The following is a 16,595-nucleotide window of genomic DNA, read 5'->3' on the forward strand; positions in this document are numbered from 1 at the left end:
CTGATATTCCTTCCCATATTTTGGAAAACTACAGGAAAGGAATTCATTAATGAAATAACTTATTTCAATGATTGAGCGGTCATTTTTCTTTTCAATTAAAATATTTACTTTAAATTTTCTTATTTAAGCACACCTATAAAATACTTGTGAAAAGCTTTTGAAAGTGCTCTAGAAAGAATTCCATATTCTACAAAGGTTGTAAAATAATAACACTTTGAAAAGTATTTAACAAAAATCTAAATTTCAAAGGAGCTCTCTTAGTTCCAGTATATAACTCAAAACATTATGCTTTATGCCACATCCAGAACTTGGAAACCTGTACTGTAATTAACACAGTAGACTAGTCATTCTCAAAGACAGAAATTTTTAGAAAAAGGTGACTGTTTCTGTGAAGATATAGTAGATAGTAGTGACTAGATTAACTGATATTTTGGACTTTGATAATATATGGATTTCTAGAAAATGATAGAGCATTAAAATATTTCAGCAGGACATTTTTCAAAGTGCTACAAGTATTTTATGATCTGGCTGAGCTTCAGGATTAAACTCATCAGGTTACAGAATTTTGTCTAAGTCTCTTGCTTGAGATTTGGGATAGGCCAAGATAATAATTTGGGAATGTGAACCAAAGTTTGCCATAAAGATTCCCTGGAACTTTGTGCAATCTAAAGGACAGAGGGTTTCACACAGATCTAGTGCTATTAGTTTTCCCAGAACTCAATGCAGCCAGCCTGGTTCATTTATTACCTAACCAATAAGACCACGTTGTTTCAAACTTCAGTATTTTTTTTAATCTCTGGGATGGTAAACAGTACTGATTCATCACATGATTTTTCCAGCATTTATGATCCAGGAGTAACGTCTGTAATCAATAGTTATTAGATTGTGGGTTATGTGACAAAATCAATTCATGCTTTGAGTGTAAGATTTAGTGAGCATAATTCTGCTTTCTGTTTCACCAGTGTAAATCCAGGGTCACTTGTAGTAAATGCTGGCTAAGTGCAGAATTTGGACAACTATCGAAATCCCTTATTTAGGAAGCCTCAGAGCATATTTTTTATCAAATCTAGAATTTAAAAGTTGAACTATACTCATCCCTTCATCTGAGTAAGAGCCCACTTCTTCCATCACTCACACAGCGTGCAACTTACTTTTTCTTAGACGTTAAAAAATTGAGCTGAGTTTTGATCTTGAAATGGCAATCAGTTGTGACATGCACATTTTAGATGAAAAATACCATTCTGTTGTTCAAACAGCGGTGCCTGTAGTGTTTGCTTCCACTGACACAAAGCATTGTAGAAGAGAGAATGAAGGGCATGCTGGGTTCCGTCCATTTTTGAACTTAAGAAAATATCAGAAATATTACAAATAAACATTTTAAAACAAAATAGCTGAAAATCCCTACTTTCTCACCTATCAGGAAGTGACTTTAGGGTTCTCCCACAGCAAGAATTGATGATGTCACTAATATCTAAATAATGGCAGGGAGATTAATTCCTTTCTTTTATTCAGATATTAGTGACGTCATCAAGTCGGTGAACCACAAAATCAAAAAGTGTAGTCTTGCAGGTAAGTGAAGGAATCATTATTTTGCTTTAAAATATTTCATAGTAACATTTCAGATGCTGATTCAATGAAGCACTTAAGCTTACATCCTATTACACGTGCTTAAAATTAAGCATGTACTCTAAGCTCTTTGCTGATTCAGGGCACATGTGTTTGCAGACACTAGTAATTAACATCCTGTTTTGTAATGTGTTTAAGATCTTAAGCAGTTTCTTGTAGTTGTTTTCTGAAAGCATTTCAGTTAATCTTTCAACACAATCAGTTCATACCAGTTATCCAAGTCTCCTCCATCTCTTTCTCTCCCCACTTCCCACATTGCACAAGGTATGAGTATACACATACACAGTGAGTGGGGTAGAAACAGAGGGAATAGCCCATTTTTGACTTGTTCTATTCTAGATAGATTTTTTTGTAGGAAATCTGTGAAAGAACTTTTAATATGAATACGTACATGTGTAGAAGTCTTGATAGATCTTAAATAGCAAAAGCTCACATTGTCATTAACAAGAAATGTAATAATCTGTAATGCCGATTCAAATGCTGCATTTTCCAAAGAACAATAATAAATTACAGAATACCTTTGTTTACATATAAATTGAAATTAGCTAATGAAACATTGAGAGATCAAGAATAACACATGGTATAACAAGGAAACAGCTCAACATAGGCACACAATGTAATTTCAGTGAGGATTCTGCAATTGCCAATGTGTTTTCATAATTTTCCAGTGGAATTTACTGTACTTTCCAAACATTCAGATATGAAACCATTAATGGAATATACCAGATAACTATGTAACTACTCAGATATAAAAAAAAAGTAGAACATAATGGAGTGAAAAAGAGAAACGGGGGGGGAAATAGAATGCCTAGGAAAAAAGTCCTTAAACAACAAGAGAGAAAAATCTTCAAGACAATAATCATTCCGTGGCTGGAAAAACAAAAAGTGACCACTAATCAATGTCTTCTGCTCCTAAGTCATTTAGGCACTTTTGTAAATAATATAGGACAACTTGCAGGTTTAATACAATTTGGGAAATGCTGGTGAAAACTCACCTATCACAAAAAAAGAAACACGGGGAAAGAGTTAAATCTGCAGCAGTCAAGTCCACAGTTATTCTCATTTTTTTAATTTTGTTTTTATTTACTAATTAAGGCCAAATAGCAATGATGAAGTCTTGTTAGTGAATTGCCTTATTTTTTGTAATGTGATTTCCAATTGTTATTTATACTGGTATGAAAATCCTACTAATGTTTAACTTGAAAACAAAAGAAAATAACTGCATCTCCTCAGAGTAGTTAGATTGGAGAAAAAAAGACTTGAGATCTTCGGCCATCTCTTAACACATTTTTAAAATTGAACTGCAAAATGAACCCCCAACTGTCCTATGCCAAAGACAAAACTGAAGTCAGATCACTGTGTGAATTATCCAACTTGTATTTCTCTCTTTCTTATGTACAAACATATCACCATGAGAGCATGAAGCAGGAACTGTCTCAGGTTATGTCTACACTGCAATAAATACACTGGGTCTCAGAGGCTGGATCAATTGACTCAGGCTCTCAAGATTCCGGGCTAAAAATTGTAGAATACGTGTTCAGACACGGGCTGGCGCCCAGCCTCGGACACCTTCCACCCTAGCAGGGTTTCAGATTCCAGGCTCCAGCCTGAGTCCAAACAGGTACACTGCAATTTTTAGTTCCCCAGCCTGAGCCCTACGAGACAGAGCACGCTGCGGCCATACTGCAGATCTTTTATTGCAGTGTAGATGTACCCTCAGAATGCAATATATAAATATTTTTGTGCGTGTGCCTGTGTACGACGCCTTTATAAGTGTTAAGTTTCATGTTGCTTCCTATTACGTATGCTTGCTGAAAATTTTGTTGTTGTTTTACTTTATCCCCAGAAGTTTGTGTATTTATGAAATCCAAAATGAGGTGTACTTCTAAAGTCCTCATGGAGTATGTTACACACCTGTAAAATGTCCTTATGGAACACAGGATAGAGCTGGAATTCTGGTTTGGTGTCTAAATTCACCCATCCAGCTGGTGGTGGTGTGGGTGACACTATACTCAACTGCCACAACACCCTCCAGCAATCCTTTCTGGCTGATGTCAGGACTCATGTAGAGGGAGGGTTTTTGTAACACACTGACTTTGCAATTAGTAAAGGGGAATGGAAATAATGGGACCCCAGCAAAGCACATATGTACACACCTGCACCCTTGAAATTGTAGTTGTTTTCCAGACAAGAAAAGTAAACATTCCGTTCTTTGTTTGGACTTGCTCCCCATCCAACTTTTAGATGTGTAGATTATCAAGCCACAAAGGGAATCTCAAATACACTCTATGCCTGTTTTATGATCAATACTGTAATATAGTTATCATCATTGTAATATAGTGTTTGCCCCAAAGCATCTCAACTCAGGGTGCAGCTGTTCTAACATAGCTGTAAAGCAATTTTCTCTCATTGTTTGCAGACTCATGGAATGTTCTTCAGAGTATCGTGACATTTCCAAGACAGTTGAAAATTTTGTAAACCTAGTTAAAGGGCTTTTGGAAAAGCTGCTGGATTATCGAACAGTAATGAATGATGAGAGCAAGGACAACCGCATGAGCTGCACTGTCAACTTATTGGTATGTGTCTCCTTGCAAAATAAAGTATAAAACTAGAAAAGGGCTTCAAAAATCTTCTCACCAATGGCACGTGTAAAGCTTGCCCAGGAAAATGAGTGACTTAAGACATCAATTTATGTTGTGGGGAGAGCCTTCCAAATCTGAATGTATGCAGTGTTGTTTTCCCTAGTCTGCAGACAGCTCAGTGCCACTGCTTCTGCTCTTAACTTTGCCAGGAAGCAGCAAAATGAAATTCATACTACTTTGGCCTGTCTAGAAATATTAGTGAAACTCATACAATGCTACTCTTGCTGCTGCATGGCAAAACTCTGAGCAGCAGCAGCAGGAGGCACTGGAGTTATTCACTGGAAAAATCCACTACACTCTCAACCCTCCCCCACCCCAGTTAGGGAACAGATCAAGTATCAGAGAACACTTTCTTCTGACCTCCTCAAAGCAGCCAGGGACTGGTGTGATAGAGCTGTGAAGACAACAAAGAAACAAAGAAATAACCCTACAAAACACAACCTTAACTGAGTTAAACAAGTATTTTTCTAAACAAAACAATCACTAGAAAACCATGATATCAGCAGTGAAGCCCACCATCAATAATCTCCAAAGCAGCCTTCATTTTCGGGCCTCCCCACCCATATACATAAACACATGAAGCTGAGGAGCTGGAGTAACAAACTCCCTTCCTCTTCCAACAAACAAACATTCATAATCTGCACGTCTGATTCTTCACATTCACATACCCTGAACTGCACCCCTATCCTCATTCACAGGAATTACCAGACTGGATCAGACCTGATGTCCATCCAGCTCTGACAGTGGTCAGCAACAGATGCTTAAAGAAACCCCTTAATCCGCAAATATGGGATAATCTGCCCTGGGGAAGGTTTCATCCTAATGCTTAATAATTAGACACTGGTTTAAATTCTCAAATACGAGGTTTTATATCCAAATTTTGTTCCATCCTTCGCTGTCCTTAAACTCTGATGCAGTGTGCAGAACCTCACTGCAAGGCAGAACTGATTGGAAAATGAAAAGCCTTTGTGCAGAAAATGTTGCCATTTCTTCCCTTCCATGCCCTTTTTCTCTCTCACACACATTTTTCAACAAAACATAAGAAACTCTAGTAGGAAGACTCTCCTGAATTCATCTTACATTTCCTGTGCCCAGCTTCATTCTGCTATACCAACTTTGACCCATCCTAAGAAAATCTCTCTCTTCTTGGTGTTTGCCCCCTTCATATATACAGATAGTTACCACATACTCCCTTAGTTGTCAATTAGCCAAGGATTGTGTATCCAGAAAGCAAGCACATCTTTGATCATTAATTCAGCCTTTAATTTGGCTTGTGGCATGTTTTATCCATTTGCTCTCTTGACATGTTTTAGCAGTCCACTATTCAGATTTTTTTTTACTTGTTTAGACACTTTATTTCCCTTGAGATCGGGGATGAGGAGAGTTCTTTTGTATTTTCCCCCCTTTTCAACTCCTCCTGCAATGCAGGGCTCTGGGGAAGAAAGCATCCACCCACTAGACTGGCAACTACATGCAGTTTGCAAGTCAGAAATGCTGTGTTTAAATCATCAAGAGGGGAGAGAAGCCAATAAAATGCACTGGTAGTAAGGGACCAAGTGTCTGAGCTTGATGAAGCTTACTCATGAGAACAGTCACACTGAAGTCTCTGAGTCTGGTCCCAGGCTACATTCACCAGTCATTAAGTCTTTTCTTTGGTATAAAGGGGTTGGATAGTAGCAGGATTTCTTCACCAGGCAATTTCTCCAAAAGCATAGGGCTGATATAACGACCTATAACTCAAACTGGAACGGGTGCAGAGAAGGGCGACTAAGATGATCAGAGGAATGGAAAACCTGTCGTATGAAAAGAGATTAGAGGAGCTTGGGTTGTTTAGTCTGACAAAGCGAAGGCTGAGGGGGGATATGATTGCTATCTTTAAATATATCAGAGGGGTAAATACAAGGGAGGGAGAGGAATTATTCCAGCTTAGTACTAATGTGGACATGAGAACGAATGAATATAAACTGGCCGTGGGGAAGTTCAGGCTTGAAATTAGACGAAGGTTTCTGACTGTCAGAGGGGTGAAATATTGGAACGGCCTTCCGAGGGAAACGGTGGGGGCGACGGACCTGTCTGGTTTTAAGATTAAGTTAGATAAGTTTATGGAGGGAATGGTTTAATGGTAAAACATAGTAGCCAAGGAAAACCAAGCAATGGTACGTAAATAGCATAATGGCCAACAAGGGTCAGGCTAGAGACTCTTGCCTACATGCTCGGGGTATTACTGATCGCCATATTTGGGGTCGGGAAGGAATTTTCCTCCAGGGTAGATTGGCTCAGCCTCTGGAGGTTTTTCGCCTTCCTCCGCAGCATGGGGCAGGGATCACTAGCAGGAGGGTCTCAGCCAATTGAAGTCACTAAAACACAGGATTGGGGACTTCAACGGCAGAGTCCAGGGAAGGGTCTTGTGGCCTGCAGCATGCAGGGGGTCAGACCAGATGATCATAATGGTCCCTTCTGACCTTAAAGTCTATGAGTCTATGAGTCTATACCACCACCCCCCAATCCATTGGCAGTCTCCAGTGAAGGGCATAGGCAGCAAGGGAGCTGCTGTGGTTGGAGTGTACAATATTCCAACTATTCTCTAACTAGTCCCTTGAAAATCATTTCTAACATGGGCACGTTAGAGCAGTCCTAAGGGCTGCTTTAACGTACACTGGAAACCAAAGTGGCCCGCAACAGTCTCAGATGTGCAAATCCATCTTTGCCGCCCTTCCTGAACTCTGCCTCCTTAGAGAAATAGCTCAGAAGTATTTGTTAGATCTATCATCATCAGAAATCCCAAACCCCTTTTAGTAGCTAACTGGTGGAGCATGTAACATCAATGTTCGCCTTTGGATAACCCTTTTCCCCCTTTACAAAGAAAAGAACCATCACTAATAATTGTAATAGTGAACTGGAAGATTTTATATATGGTTGTGCTATAAAGGAACTAAAATATTGTTTGAAGCAGCCATATTATCGGATTTTAATTGAGAATGTTTTGTAAATAATGCATATCACAAACTGTGATATTAATAATTTAAGTTTTAAAATTTTAATGACAAAATGAGCCAAAATACAGAATTATGTTCTGTTTTCTGCACTGTCTATACAATTAAAAAAGAAAATAATACTTAGCATGAGTAATTTGGTCCTGAAAAGTATTTTAATAACCGAGATTGAAAACTAACACTGTAATTATTTCCCCCCTCTAGAATTTCTACAAAGACATTAACCGTGAAGGGATGTATATAAGGTACGGTAATTGCTCTATTGATTTTTGTTTGAAGAGTGCAGTAATATTCCTTTTATGCACACTGTCTTCAGCATACTATATGGGTTTGTGTTATGCCCTTGGTTGCTCATCATCCACAATGAGTCCATAATATCCTTAGGCTCATTTATACTTTTTAATCTATTGTTTGCTTAGCTTTCAGAAAGTTGGAATCTATTGTACATATTCATCAACAGCACTTTTTTCCCCTAGAACAAAGTTTATTTGAATGAATCATTGCATTCTCTTTAATGAAGAAAATATAGTTGGATTTGAAGTTGGAGGCAAATCATATCATATATTTAGAGAGAGACAGAGAAACATTTTCCAGTTTTGTAGTATGTGCTCAGACTACAGAGCATGCTAAATATGCAGCACTATATTCAACTTGTAATTGTATGGTTTTCTGCTGGAGCTATATCACACACACACACACACACACACACACACACACACACACACACACACACACACACACACACACACACACACACACACACACACACACACACACACACACACACACACACACACACACCAGCAAAACTGTTCTAGCGTATACCTGACTTTATGCTGTCTTTAAGTTTACTTAGGGCCTTAATCTGTCCCCTGTGCAGGGACAATCACTTCTTAGGTCACACTTCCCCTCCCTGTAGGTGGAGGAGATATGGCTGGGCCATGGTTATACCCACCTTCATAATAGACCCTTGGGGCCATTGGCAGTTGGTATATAATTTAGAGCAGCCTGAAGGCTGTTCTAACTTATGCTAGAGGCCGTCTTCATGATAGCCAGGTCAGGATTGGAGTAAGCCACGTGCACACCACCTCCATGCTCTTCTTTGATGTACTGTGTTATGCACTCCTCAACTATAGCTGAGGAACTGGAACAATATTTTTTTTTCTTCCTTTAGTCTTATCTGTAGCATTTACATGGGTAAAATGAAACATCCACATAAAATTAGGGCAAAATAGCACAGGAGAAAACAATTAACAATTTATATAACAATGGCAGGTAGTTGGCAGCAGTCAAAAGGCAAACTATTTCTGATAATACTCCAGAGTGCACCAGGGTTTGGAAAATGTGGAGTAAATGTGTTTGTTGCACATCTCAGTTTTACCCGCACAGGTGCAGGCACGGCAGTTACTCTGGTAAAGTTGGCCTGATTGTTAACCCTGCTTTTCTGCAGATGCTCCACAACACAAAGGAAGCTCAGACCAATCTAATGGCCGAGACAAATAAGAGTTAATTAATAGCTTCCCTCCAAATAACCTTGAGATCTCTAAGGGTGGTTACTCCATTACATCTTTCATTCTTTCTGTGGAGAGTTTCACCGTGGGTGCTTGTGGGTGCAAGCCATTAATGCATTTTGCCAGAACTCTATGTATATTTTTAAACTCTGATTTTCTTCCCTTGTAACAGATACTTGTATAAATTGCGAGATCTTCATTTAGATTGTGAGAATTACACAGAAGCTGCATACACCCTTATACTCCATACCTCGCTCTTGAAGGTTAGACTACTGAGTTCACATTTGAATGTATATAATGAGCTGTCACAATTTTCAGATTTAGAAATGTGTGTGTGTATATATAATCTGTTTTACACAATAAATCAAAGACTTTGTATTAATTATTTCATTGGTAGCAGTCTAATTTCCTGGTAGTTGAAAATACTAAGACATTTAATAAAAATTAGAGCATACTTACTGAGAAGAAATATTAGATGTTCTCAGCTGATGATTTAAAATTATGTATGGGTAATTAAAAATTGTGACAAAAATAATATAAAGATAGGATATGTGACTTTTGGAGCAATTAGCCCTCCATAATTACTGCATTTTTTCTGACCTTACTGTACTCACAATTTCCAAATTAGGGCTAGATTGGAAACTTACATATAATATTGGGCTGTAATTAAATTTGCCCCTGGCAGCTACTGCAATATGGGTATATTAAAATGTTCATTTTAAATGACGGGTCATATTTTCAAATTATTCCCTCTGCCTGTTTTCTTAACTGATGCTTATTTTCACTACAATCTAGTTAAGTAGCTGATGTGACCAATAGAGCTGGTTGGAAACTGTAATTTCTGTTCTGTGGGATATTCTATTTTTTGTTTTTAAGTTCTAAATTGGTACATAAAGCTCAAATATCCAGAGAAATGAAAATTCTGAAAAATTGAAATTCAGGACCAGAAAAACATTTGTTTCAATAGTGACATTTCAATTCATTTTTTGACTTTTATATTATATTAATCTATATTACGTATACATAATAAATTAATATCTTAATATGATAGAAAAATAAAAAAGTTGAAAATCTCAGAACAAAATGTTTTTACTTTTCCTCAGAGCATTTCATCAGAATAGACACGATTTTGTATTACCTGCATTTTTCAACAGAAAACTGTTCCACCCAAAAAATGTTGACCAACCCTAGTTACCAACATGAAACAGTTATTCAGGAACATGTTAAAAAAATTGCATCCTTGCCATGGTATTCCCCTACTCTCTGGGAAATACAGAAGAAACTTAACATTTTTTTACTTTGCCTCCAAAAGTATGTGTTTTCTAATGTTTTTTCTCACAGTGGTCCGATGAACAGTGTGCACCTCAAGTTATGCAAACAGAATTCCAGTATTCACAGACCCATCGACAGTTGAAAGAGAACTTGTATGAAAAAATTATAGAATACTTTGACAAGGGAAAGGTAACTGTTTTAACATTCCGGCTGTGTTACGTTATGCACCAGTGGCCTTTAACAATCATTTTATTATAACAAAACATCTGTTTGGCTATTGGGTAAAATAATTTTGGAAATGTGGAAAATTTAATCTAAAAGGAGATTCATTATAGACAACTCCTTTTTAATAAATTTGTCATATAAATAAATATACAAAGGAAGAAGGCTAATGTTTGTAACTGACATCCAGTCTGGTTTTTTCTTAGCTCAGGCAAAACAATGAAATAGTGCATGTTGCCCAACATAAATAAAATAATTACAGACATGCAATGAATTTTCCATTAACAAGAAACTGATACAGTTAATTCAGTTCTTATTCTTCCATCACATTATCCTCTTCCTCAAAATACACAGGATATCTCAGAAAGACAGATGTAGTTTTAGACAAGCGGTCAACACACAAGTCATATATAGGCTACTAAATACCTTTTTATGGTCTTGATCCTGCACCTTTTGATGTCCAATAGTAAAGGTCCCTTTGACTCCATGATAGAACCTGTCTTGGGGTGCTTTGGGGATTAGCTCTTGGGGCAGATGCCCCCTTCCCCGGTTTACACACCATCCCTCTCCCTCCCTCTCGCTCCAGAACCCATAGCAACCTCTTTGTGATTTCCAGCTAGGTCACTCAGCCTTCTCCCTTCCCAGTTACCAAAGTCTTTCAATATCTCTCTGCACTAGCAGTCTCCCCATTCACTGCCATGGCCTCAGTGGCTTGTAGGGGAACCCAGGACTGCCCTCTACTCCGGGTACTAGTCCAAGGGCTTTCAGCTCAGCAGTTCTGGGCTTTCCTCTCTCACCCTCACTACTCCTTCCCTGGACTGCTTCCTACACTACTGGGTCCCCATTCTTCCTCTGGGTGTACCAGCCCCAAACCCTCTTCCCAGGGAGTGACTGCCCTTACCCAGAAGCAGCCACCTGGCTTTATAGGCCCCACCTGTTCCTGACCAGCCGTGCCTATTTTCAGTTAGTTCCCTGCTCCCTGGCTCCTCCTCCAGGTGCATCCTGTGGAGATAATTGGCCTACCTGGCCATCTCAACCCCTGTCAATCCTGGGTGGGGTGGATACCCCATCATAGAACCCTTGAAAACGAGAATGAGCAAATTACTGGACAACATACAGTAGGGAATAATTTTGCAGTGGAAAACACTGAACATGGTGCCCCTGTAAATCTTTTCTTATTCTATGTCTGGTTGAAGCTCAGCTGATGTATGGCAAATACCATTTCTGACCTTCAAAAGAACATCTTCAATCCCACCTGTTGAATACTGCAGTTCACTTACAATGACCAAGCATTGCTCCTTTACTTTTTCTTGTTCCACTGTTTATCCTTAGCTGGTACCAACTTGTTTCCCCAATGTTAGCCTTTCGGACAGGAAACTTCTAGTGCTTCTGCACTATCTCACTACTGTACTGTAGCACAGACAGTGCAGTGCTATTTAACTGTTATCTAGCAGTCTGTCTATATGCATTTGAAATAGTGACAGTGTAGCAATATCTCTCCATGCAACATAACCCTAGATACACAATAGCTTTAATTCTCCACTTCAGCCAAGCTCTGCTTAGACAGATTGCTGCAGGCAGCTGGTAGCACCTCTCTGATTCAGGGCTGCCCAATCCAAGTGTAGGTTACAGATGTGCAGGACTGGCCCCAATTCACGAGACTGGCAGTGACCTTACATCAGTGGAGGATCAGATATAGCAGAGCTCTCCCTGCCATCCCATCCCCAGCATGTTCCCTCCTTTCCCTTGTCTGGGCTGGGGTGTGGGGTGTATGGTGCAGAAGGCAGCGAAGCCAATGTTCTGCTAGCAAGCAGTCTTTCTGCAGAGGGGGAGATGTCCACCCGCGGTCTCCCAGCTGCTTTAAAATTACTGTGTGAGGCTTACAGCAGACTGGAAAATCTGGCTCACTATATCCATTGTAGCATGCCTTCCTTCCAGTGTTTCTTCTTGAGACAGAAATTATGTTGTGAGGAATGAAATAAGCTGCTGTCTCATGGGCAGGCAGTGGTTTGGTCTCAAGATCATTTAGCTGAAAAGGACATTTCACCTGATCAAGGACTACTTATGGGAGCACAAATTACAGGATTGGGCCCCTAGAAAGCACAATATAATGTGCATGGAGTTTATGTCTGAGCCCTTGGAGATGCTGTACCTATGTTTGGAGGATACTGAAAGGTCAGATGATTTTTGGTGGTGTTCTTGTAACTGTAATGGAAACTCACTTGTTCCTATCTATAATGAACCATAAAATATTTTTACTCTGCACATTAAGCTGCTCTCCTGGAATTATGGGTGCCTTGAGTCTTCCATTCCATATGTGCAGTTAATAGATAACTGCAGCTTAGAGATAGCCTAATCAATAAGGATACATAGTTAAACAGTGGTTCCTGTTCCTTAAAACCGTATTTGTTGGTATTCGATTGTACCTGTGTAATTTTACTTTAGAATTTGTGGTTACTTTGCAGATGTGGGAAGAATCAATATCCTTATGTAAAGAGCTAGCAGAGCAGTATGAAATGGAAGTTTTTGACTATGAACTTCTAAGCCAGAACCTGGTAAGAACATACATGGCTCTCTAAAACATTTCAGGAACATAAATAAATATTTTTGAACTCTCAAATGGTAGATAGGTAGACAAGTTTTTGAAGAGTCCATAGGAATTTGTGATCCATATTCATTTTTAGATCATTTCACATTCTTTACTTTGTCAGCGATCATGCCCTGAAGTTTGACAAATTAAATAATAAAGTTCCTGTGCTAAAGAGCCTTATAAAAGTGGTTAATTATTATATATGTATGTATGCATATTTAATCATTTGACACTATTCTAGAGATAAGATTACATGAGACAAAGCAAATCCCAGGAGTGATTACCTTGCATTAATTGACTTGCAGGGTTTAAAAATTACCTAAAGGACATAAAATAGCCTTGTGCCCCTTTTTTGGTTCTTCTTTATGGTGTAGAAAGAAAGGTTTAAAATATCCCCCCCTCCGCCCCCATATGCTTTTGACATTAGAATTTCAGATCCTGTCAAGCCTGGAAGAGTCTGTGGTGACTGGAGAACTAGTGAAGTGGTGCCATCACAAAAGCCAATAGAATGAAAGCTGAGAAAATGAAAGCGGAGGGGATTTTTAGGCCGGCTGTTTAAACACTGTGTGTTTTGTTTTTACTCACACATATTTATCCTCAATAACGAATCCAAATTTTGAATAAAGGAGGCTTTTTTGAAGATTCAACACCTTTGCCATTTCAGTGAAGGTGTTAGAGCTCAAAATGAACACATACCCGAACCTTCCAGGGGAGTCAAAACTTGAACTTGATATTCCTGAAATGTTTAAGGTGAAAAACAAATCTGGAGGAATCCTGACCACTCCTCACACTTGCACTTTTTTCAGACTTCCTCTATATGTCATAAATCAAAAGATTATAATCCTTATTTTAAAAAAAATCTCTTGCAGACTACATTTACATAGCCCAGACTAAATGCAATGTTATACCTGAGAACACAGTCAATAAAATGAAGCACTGTTCTCAACTCAGTATAGCATACGTACGTCTGCCCCTCATTCACCACTGCTACCATTATTCTGAACAGCTGGCCCAGTCCTCACCAAGCTACATTAAGGACATGAAACATTTTCAAGCTCATTATCTCACTAACCTTATCAATGAAGTTACTTACCAACTATGGATCCTACCTAGTATAATTCTGAGGTGTTTGATAGCTTGTTTCCAAACTTGTTAGTTAGGGATTACCTGACTTTGCATACATTTTAAATTGTTTGACCCCATTTAATTTTGCTGTGTATTATGCTTACATAAACAATTTATAAAACAATGTGGCACAAGAAAACTGTGTAAAGAGTGACTGAATGCTGTATTTTTTAAAAATTATCCTGGTAATAATTTAAATATAGAAACCATTTTCCTTGAAGTATTATGATTCTGAAACAACAAGACTGAGATATCATTTTTGATTTCAGATTCAACAAGCTAAATTTTATGAAAACATCATGAAAATTCTGAGGCCTAAACCAGATTACTTTGCCGTCGGATATTATGGCCAAGGATTTCCCACTTTTCTCAGGGTAAGTCTCTACTTCGTATATTACTCCTTCAACTATATTTTTCTATACTCATAAAAACACCACTGCACTGTACTAGTAAAAATGTACTTAGTCACTGGGGAAAACTGATCTCCATTTAATCCTGCATTGGCACCAGATTTCACAATTATCTGAAGTATTACTTGTTATAATAGCACATTAAAGCCTTCCCGGATGGCAATGCGTCTAAGTTGATTGTGTCGTTATTCTGATTTCCCTTGTAGACTAGAATACCTTCATAGTAGTAGTGATGGAGTAAAAAGGCAGCATGCTGAATCCTTACAAGATATTATAAGTAAGCAAAGGCTTCCCAAATGTTACATATTTCACAGACTAATGAAGGTACAGGGTACCAGGAAGCAATGAAATGACATTTGAAGTTCCTATCAAACCTTAAAATCTAGTTCATTTTCACACACATTTGTAATTTTTGGTAGCTCTCATTATGAGCGAACAAAAGATGACATCTGAACTGCTCCTTATCTACACCTGAAGGATGCGTGTCCACACTTCTGGGGGCTTGTCAGAGAGACGAGATGGAAAGCTTAGGTTAAGTCTACAGTGCTCTAGGTTGCTGCACCTACCTGGTCGTGTGGACCTTGCAATTACACACTAAGAGTATATCTACACTGCAGCTGGAAACAAGCCTCCTAGCCCATGTAGGCAGACTGGTGCTAGCTCCACTCAGGCTAGTGCGCTAATAGCAGCATGGATGTTGTGGCTCCAGGAGAGACTTGGGCTAGGGTGAAATACACCCTCATGTTTGAGTAGCAATGGAATGCCTCCCTTCACCAGTTCAGCCTTACAGTCTGATTTTACGTGGAAGACATTCAGTAGAACGCCTGCAGAGGAGAGAATTTCACCTTATTTTTAGGTTTTAGGTGTTAGGTATTTAGGTTAAAGTATTTGACTACTCACCTTAATTTAATTTAATAATAATGAATTTTCCCCCTGCTTCAAAAATTAACACTCAATGAGTGTGTTTCACATATTTATAAGAGCAACTGCTTCTTCCCTTCCCAATCTCGTCACACCACGTACGCTGAACGATGGACAAGAACTCCTTGGAATTGACTGTGCAGTAAATGAGAAGTTTATAATACTGGGGGAGAGGGATGGAGAAATGAGAATTTATACATATATTATAAAGCATGTTTCTTTCATAAAGGGGAAAGAAGAAAAGGAATTTTAATATTTCACCCACCTCCCCATTGCCTGTTTAATTACTACTGTAAAGGCACATTCTGAATTCAGCCTTTTTTTCCTCTTTCTGTCTCACAGCATGAAGTATTTTCTTTGGGGAATCAGTGACACTTTCCTGGAGCTAGTGGAAGTGGGTTATAAGCAACTATTATATTTCTGAAACAATTAGAGGCCACTATCAGGTTCAGAAACCCCACAGTGCTAGGCCCTGTACAAACACACACACAGGCCCTGCCCCAAAGACTTTCCAGTCTAAGAAATCTAGTATTTGTCTCTTGCAGAACAAAGTGTTCATTTACCGTGGGAAGGAGTATGAGCGGAGAGAAGATTTCCAAGCACAGTTGATGAGCCAGTTTCCAAATGCAGAGAAGATGAACACCACTTCAGCCCCTGGAGAGGATATGAAAAACTCTCCTGGTCAATGTATCCTTAAAGACAGGAATTTACAGAATAAGGAAAAACTTGTTTTGTCAAGGGAGTCTGATAGCAACACTGTTGAAGTTCATGGTTCCTGTGAATTATGGTATACAGCGATGGCAATCACTGTTACTGAGGTTGGCTCTAGGGGACTTGATCATTCAAAGTTCTGAGTGTCTCGTGAGGTGCGGAGCATCCTCAAATCCTCTTAACAATGAAAAAACAGAATTGAGCTGCTTTGCTTGCCTGTAGATGTACTTGGTTCAGAGAAAAAGGGATTTTGCCAGTATTAGTAAGCAGATGTGGCTTCAAGACATACAAGGCTGGATGGAGAAAAGTTGTTCTCCCTTGCCACAGAGGGCAGGACAAAAGGCAATAGGTTCAAACTGCAGCATAGCAGATTTAGATTGAATCTCAGGAAAACCTTCCTAACTGCAAGAACGGTAGGACCATGGTACAGACTGCCTCGGGAGGTTGTGGAAGCTCCTTCACTGAAGGGTTATGAAAGGAGTCTCATAGCTATCTATGTTGGGTGTTTTAGACACAACAAATCCTGCATCTTGGCAGCGGTTAGCCTAAATGACTCTTGCAGTCCTTCTAAC

General features: G+C 38.9%; 1 protein-coding gene across 1 annotated transcript in view; it reads left to right on the forward strand.

Annotated features, from left to right (window-relative positions):
• The window catches only part of DOCK2 (dedicator of cytokinesis 2), a 500,577-nt gene that overhangs the window by 439,846 nt on the left and 44,136 nt on the right, over positions 1-16,595 (forward strand). The window contains exons 35-41 of the mRNA XM_054038081.1: positions 4,046-4,202; positions 7,466-7,506; positions 8,945-9,035; positions 10,114-10,233; positions 12,732-12,821; positions 14,251-14,355; positions 15,858-15,999. Of these exons, the coding sequence (XP_053894056.1) occupies positions 4,046-4,202; positions 7,466-7,506; positions 8,945-9,035; positions 10,114-10,233; positions 12,732-12,821; positions 14,251-14,355; positions 15,858-15,999 (746 nt within the window). The remainder of the gene's footprint in view (positions 1-4,045; positions 4,203-7,465; positions 7,507-8,944; positions 9,036-10,113; positions 10,234-12,731; positions 12,822-14,250; positions 14,356-15,857; positions 16,000-16,595) is intronic.

Source organism: Malaclemys terrapin, chromosome 8 (genome assembly GCF_027887155.1).
Source record: "Malaclemys terrapin pileata isolate rMalTer1 chromosome 8, rMalTer1.hap1, whole genome shotgun sequence".
NCBI classification, from domain to species: Eukaryota; Metazoa; Chordata; order Testudines; family Emydidae; genus Malaclemys; species Malaclemys terrapin.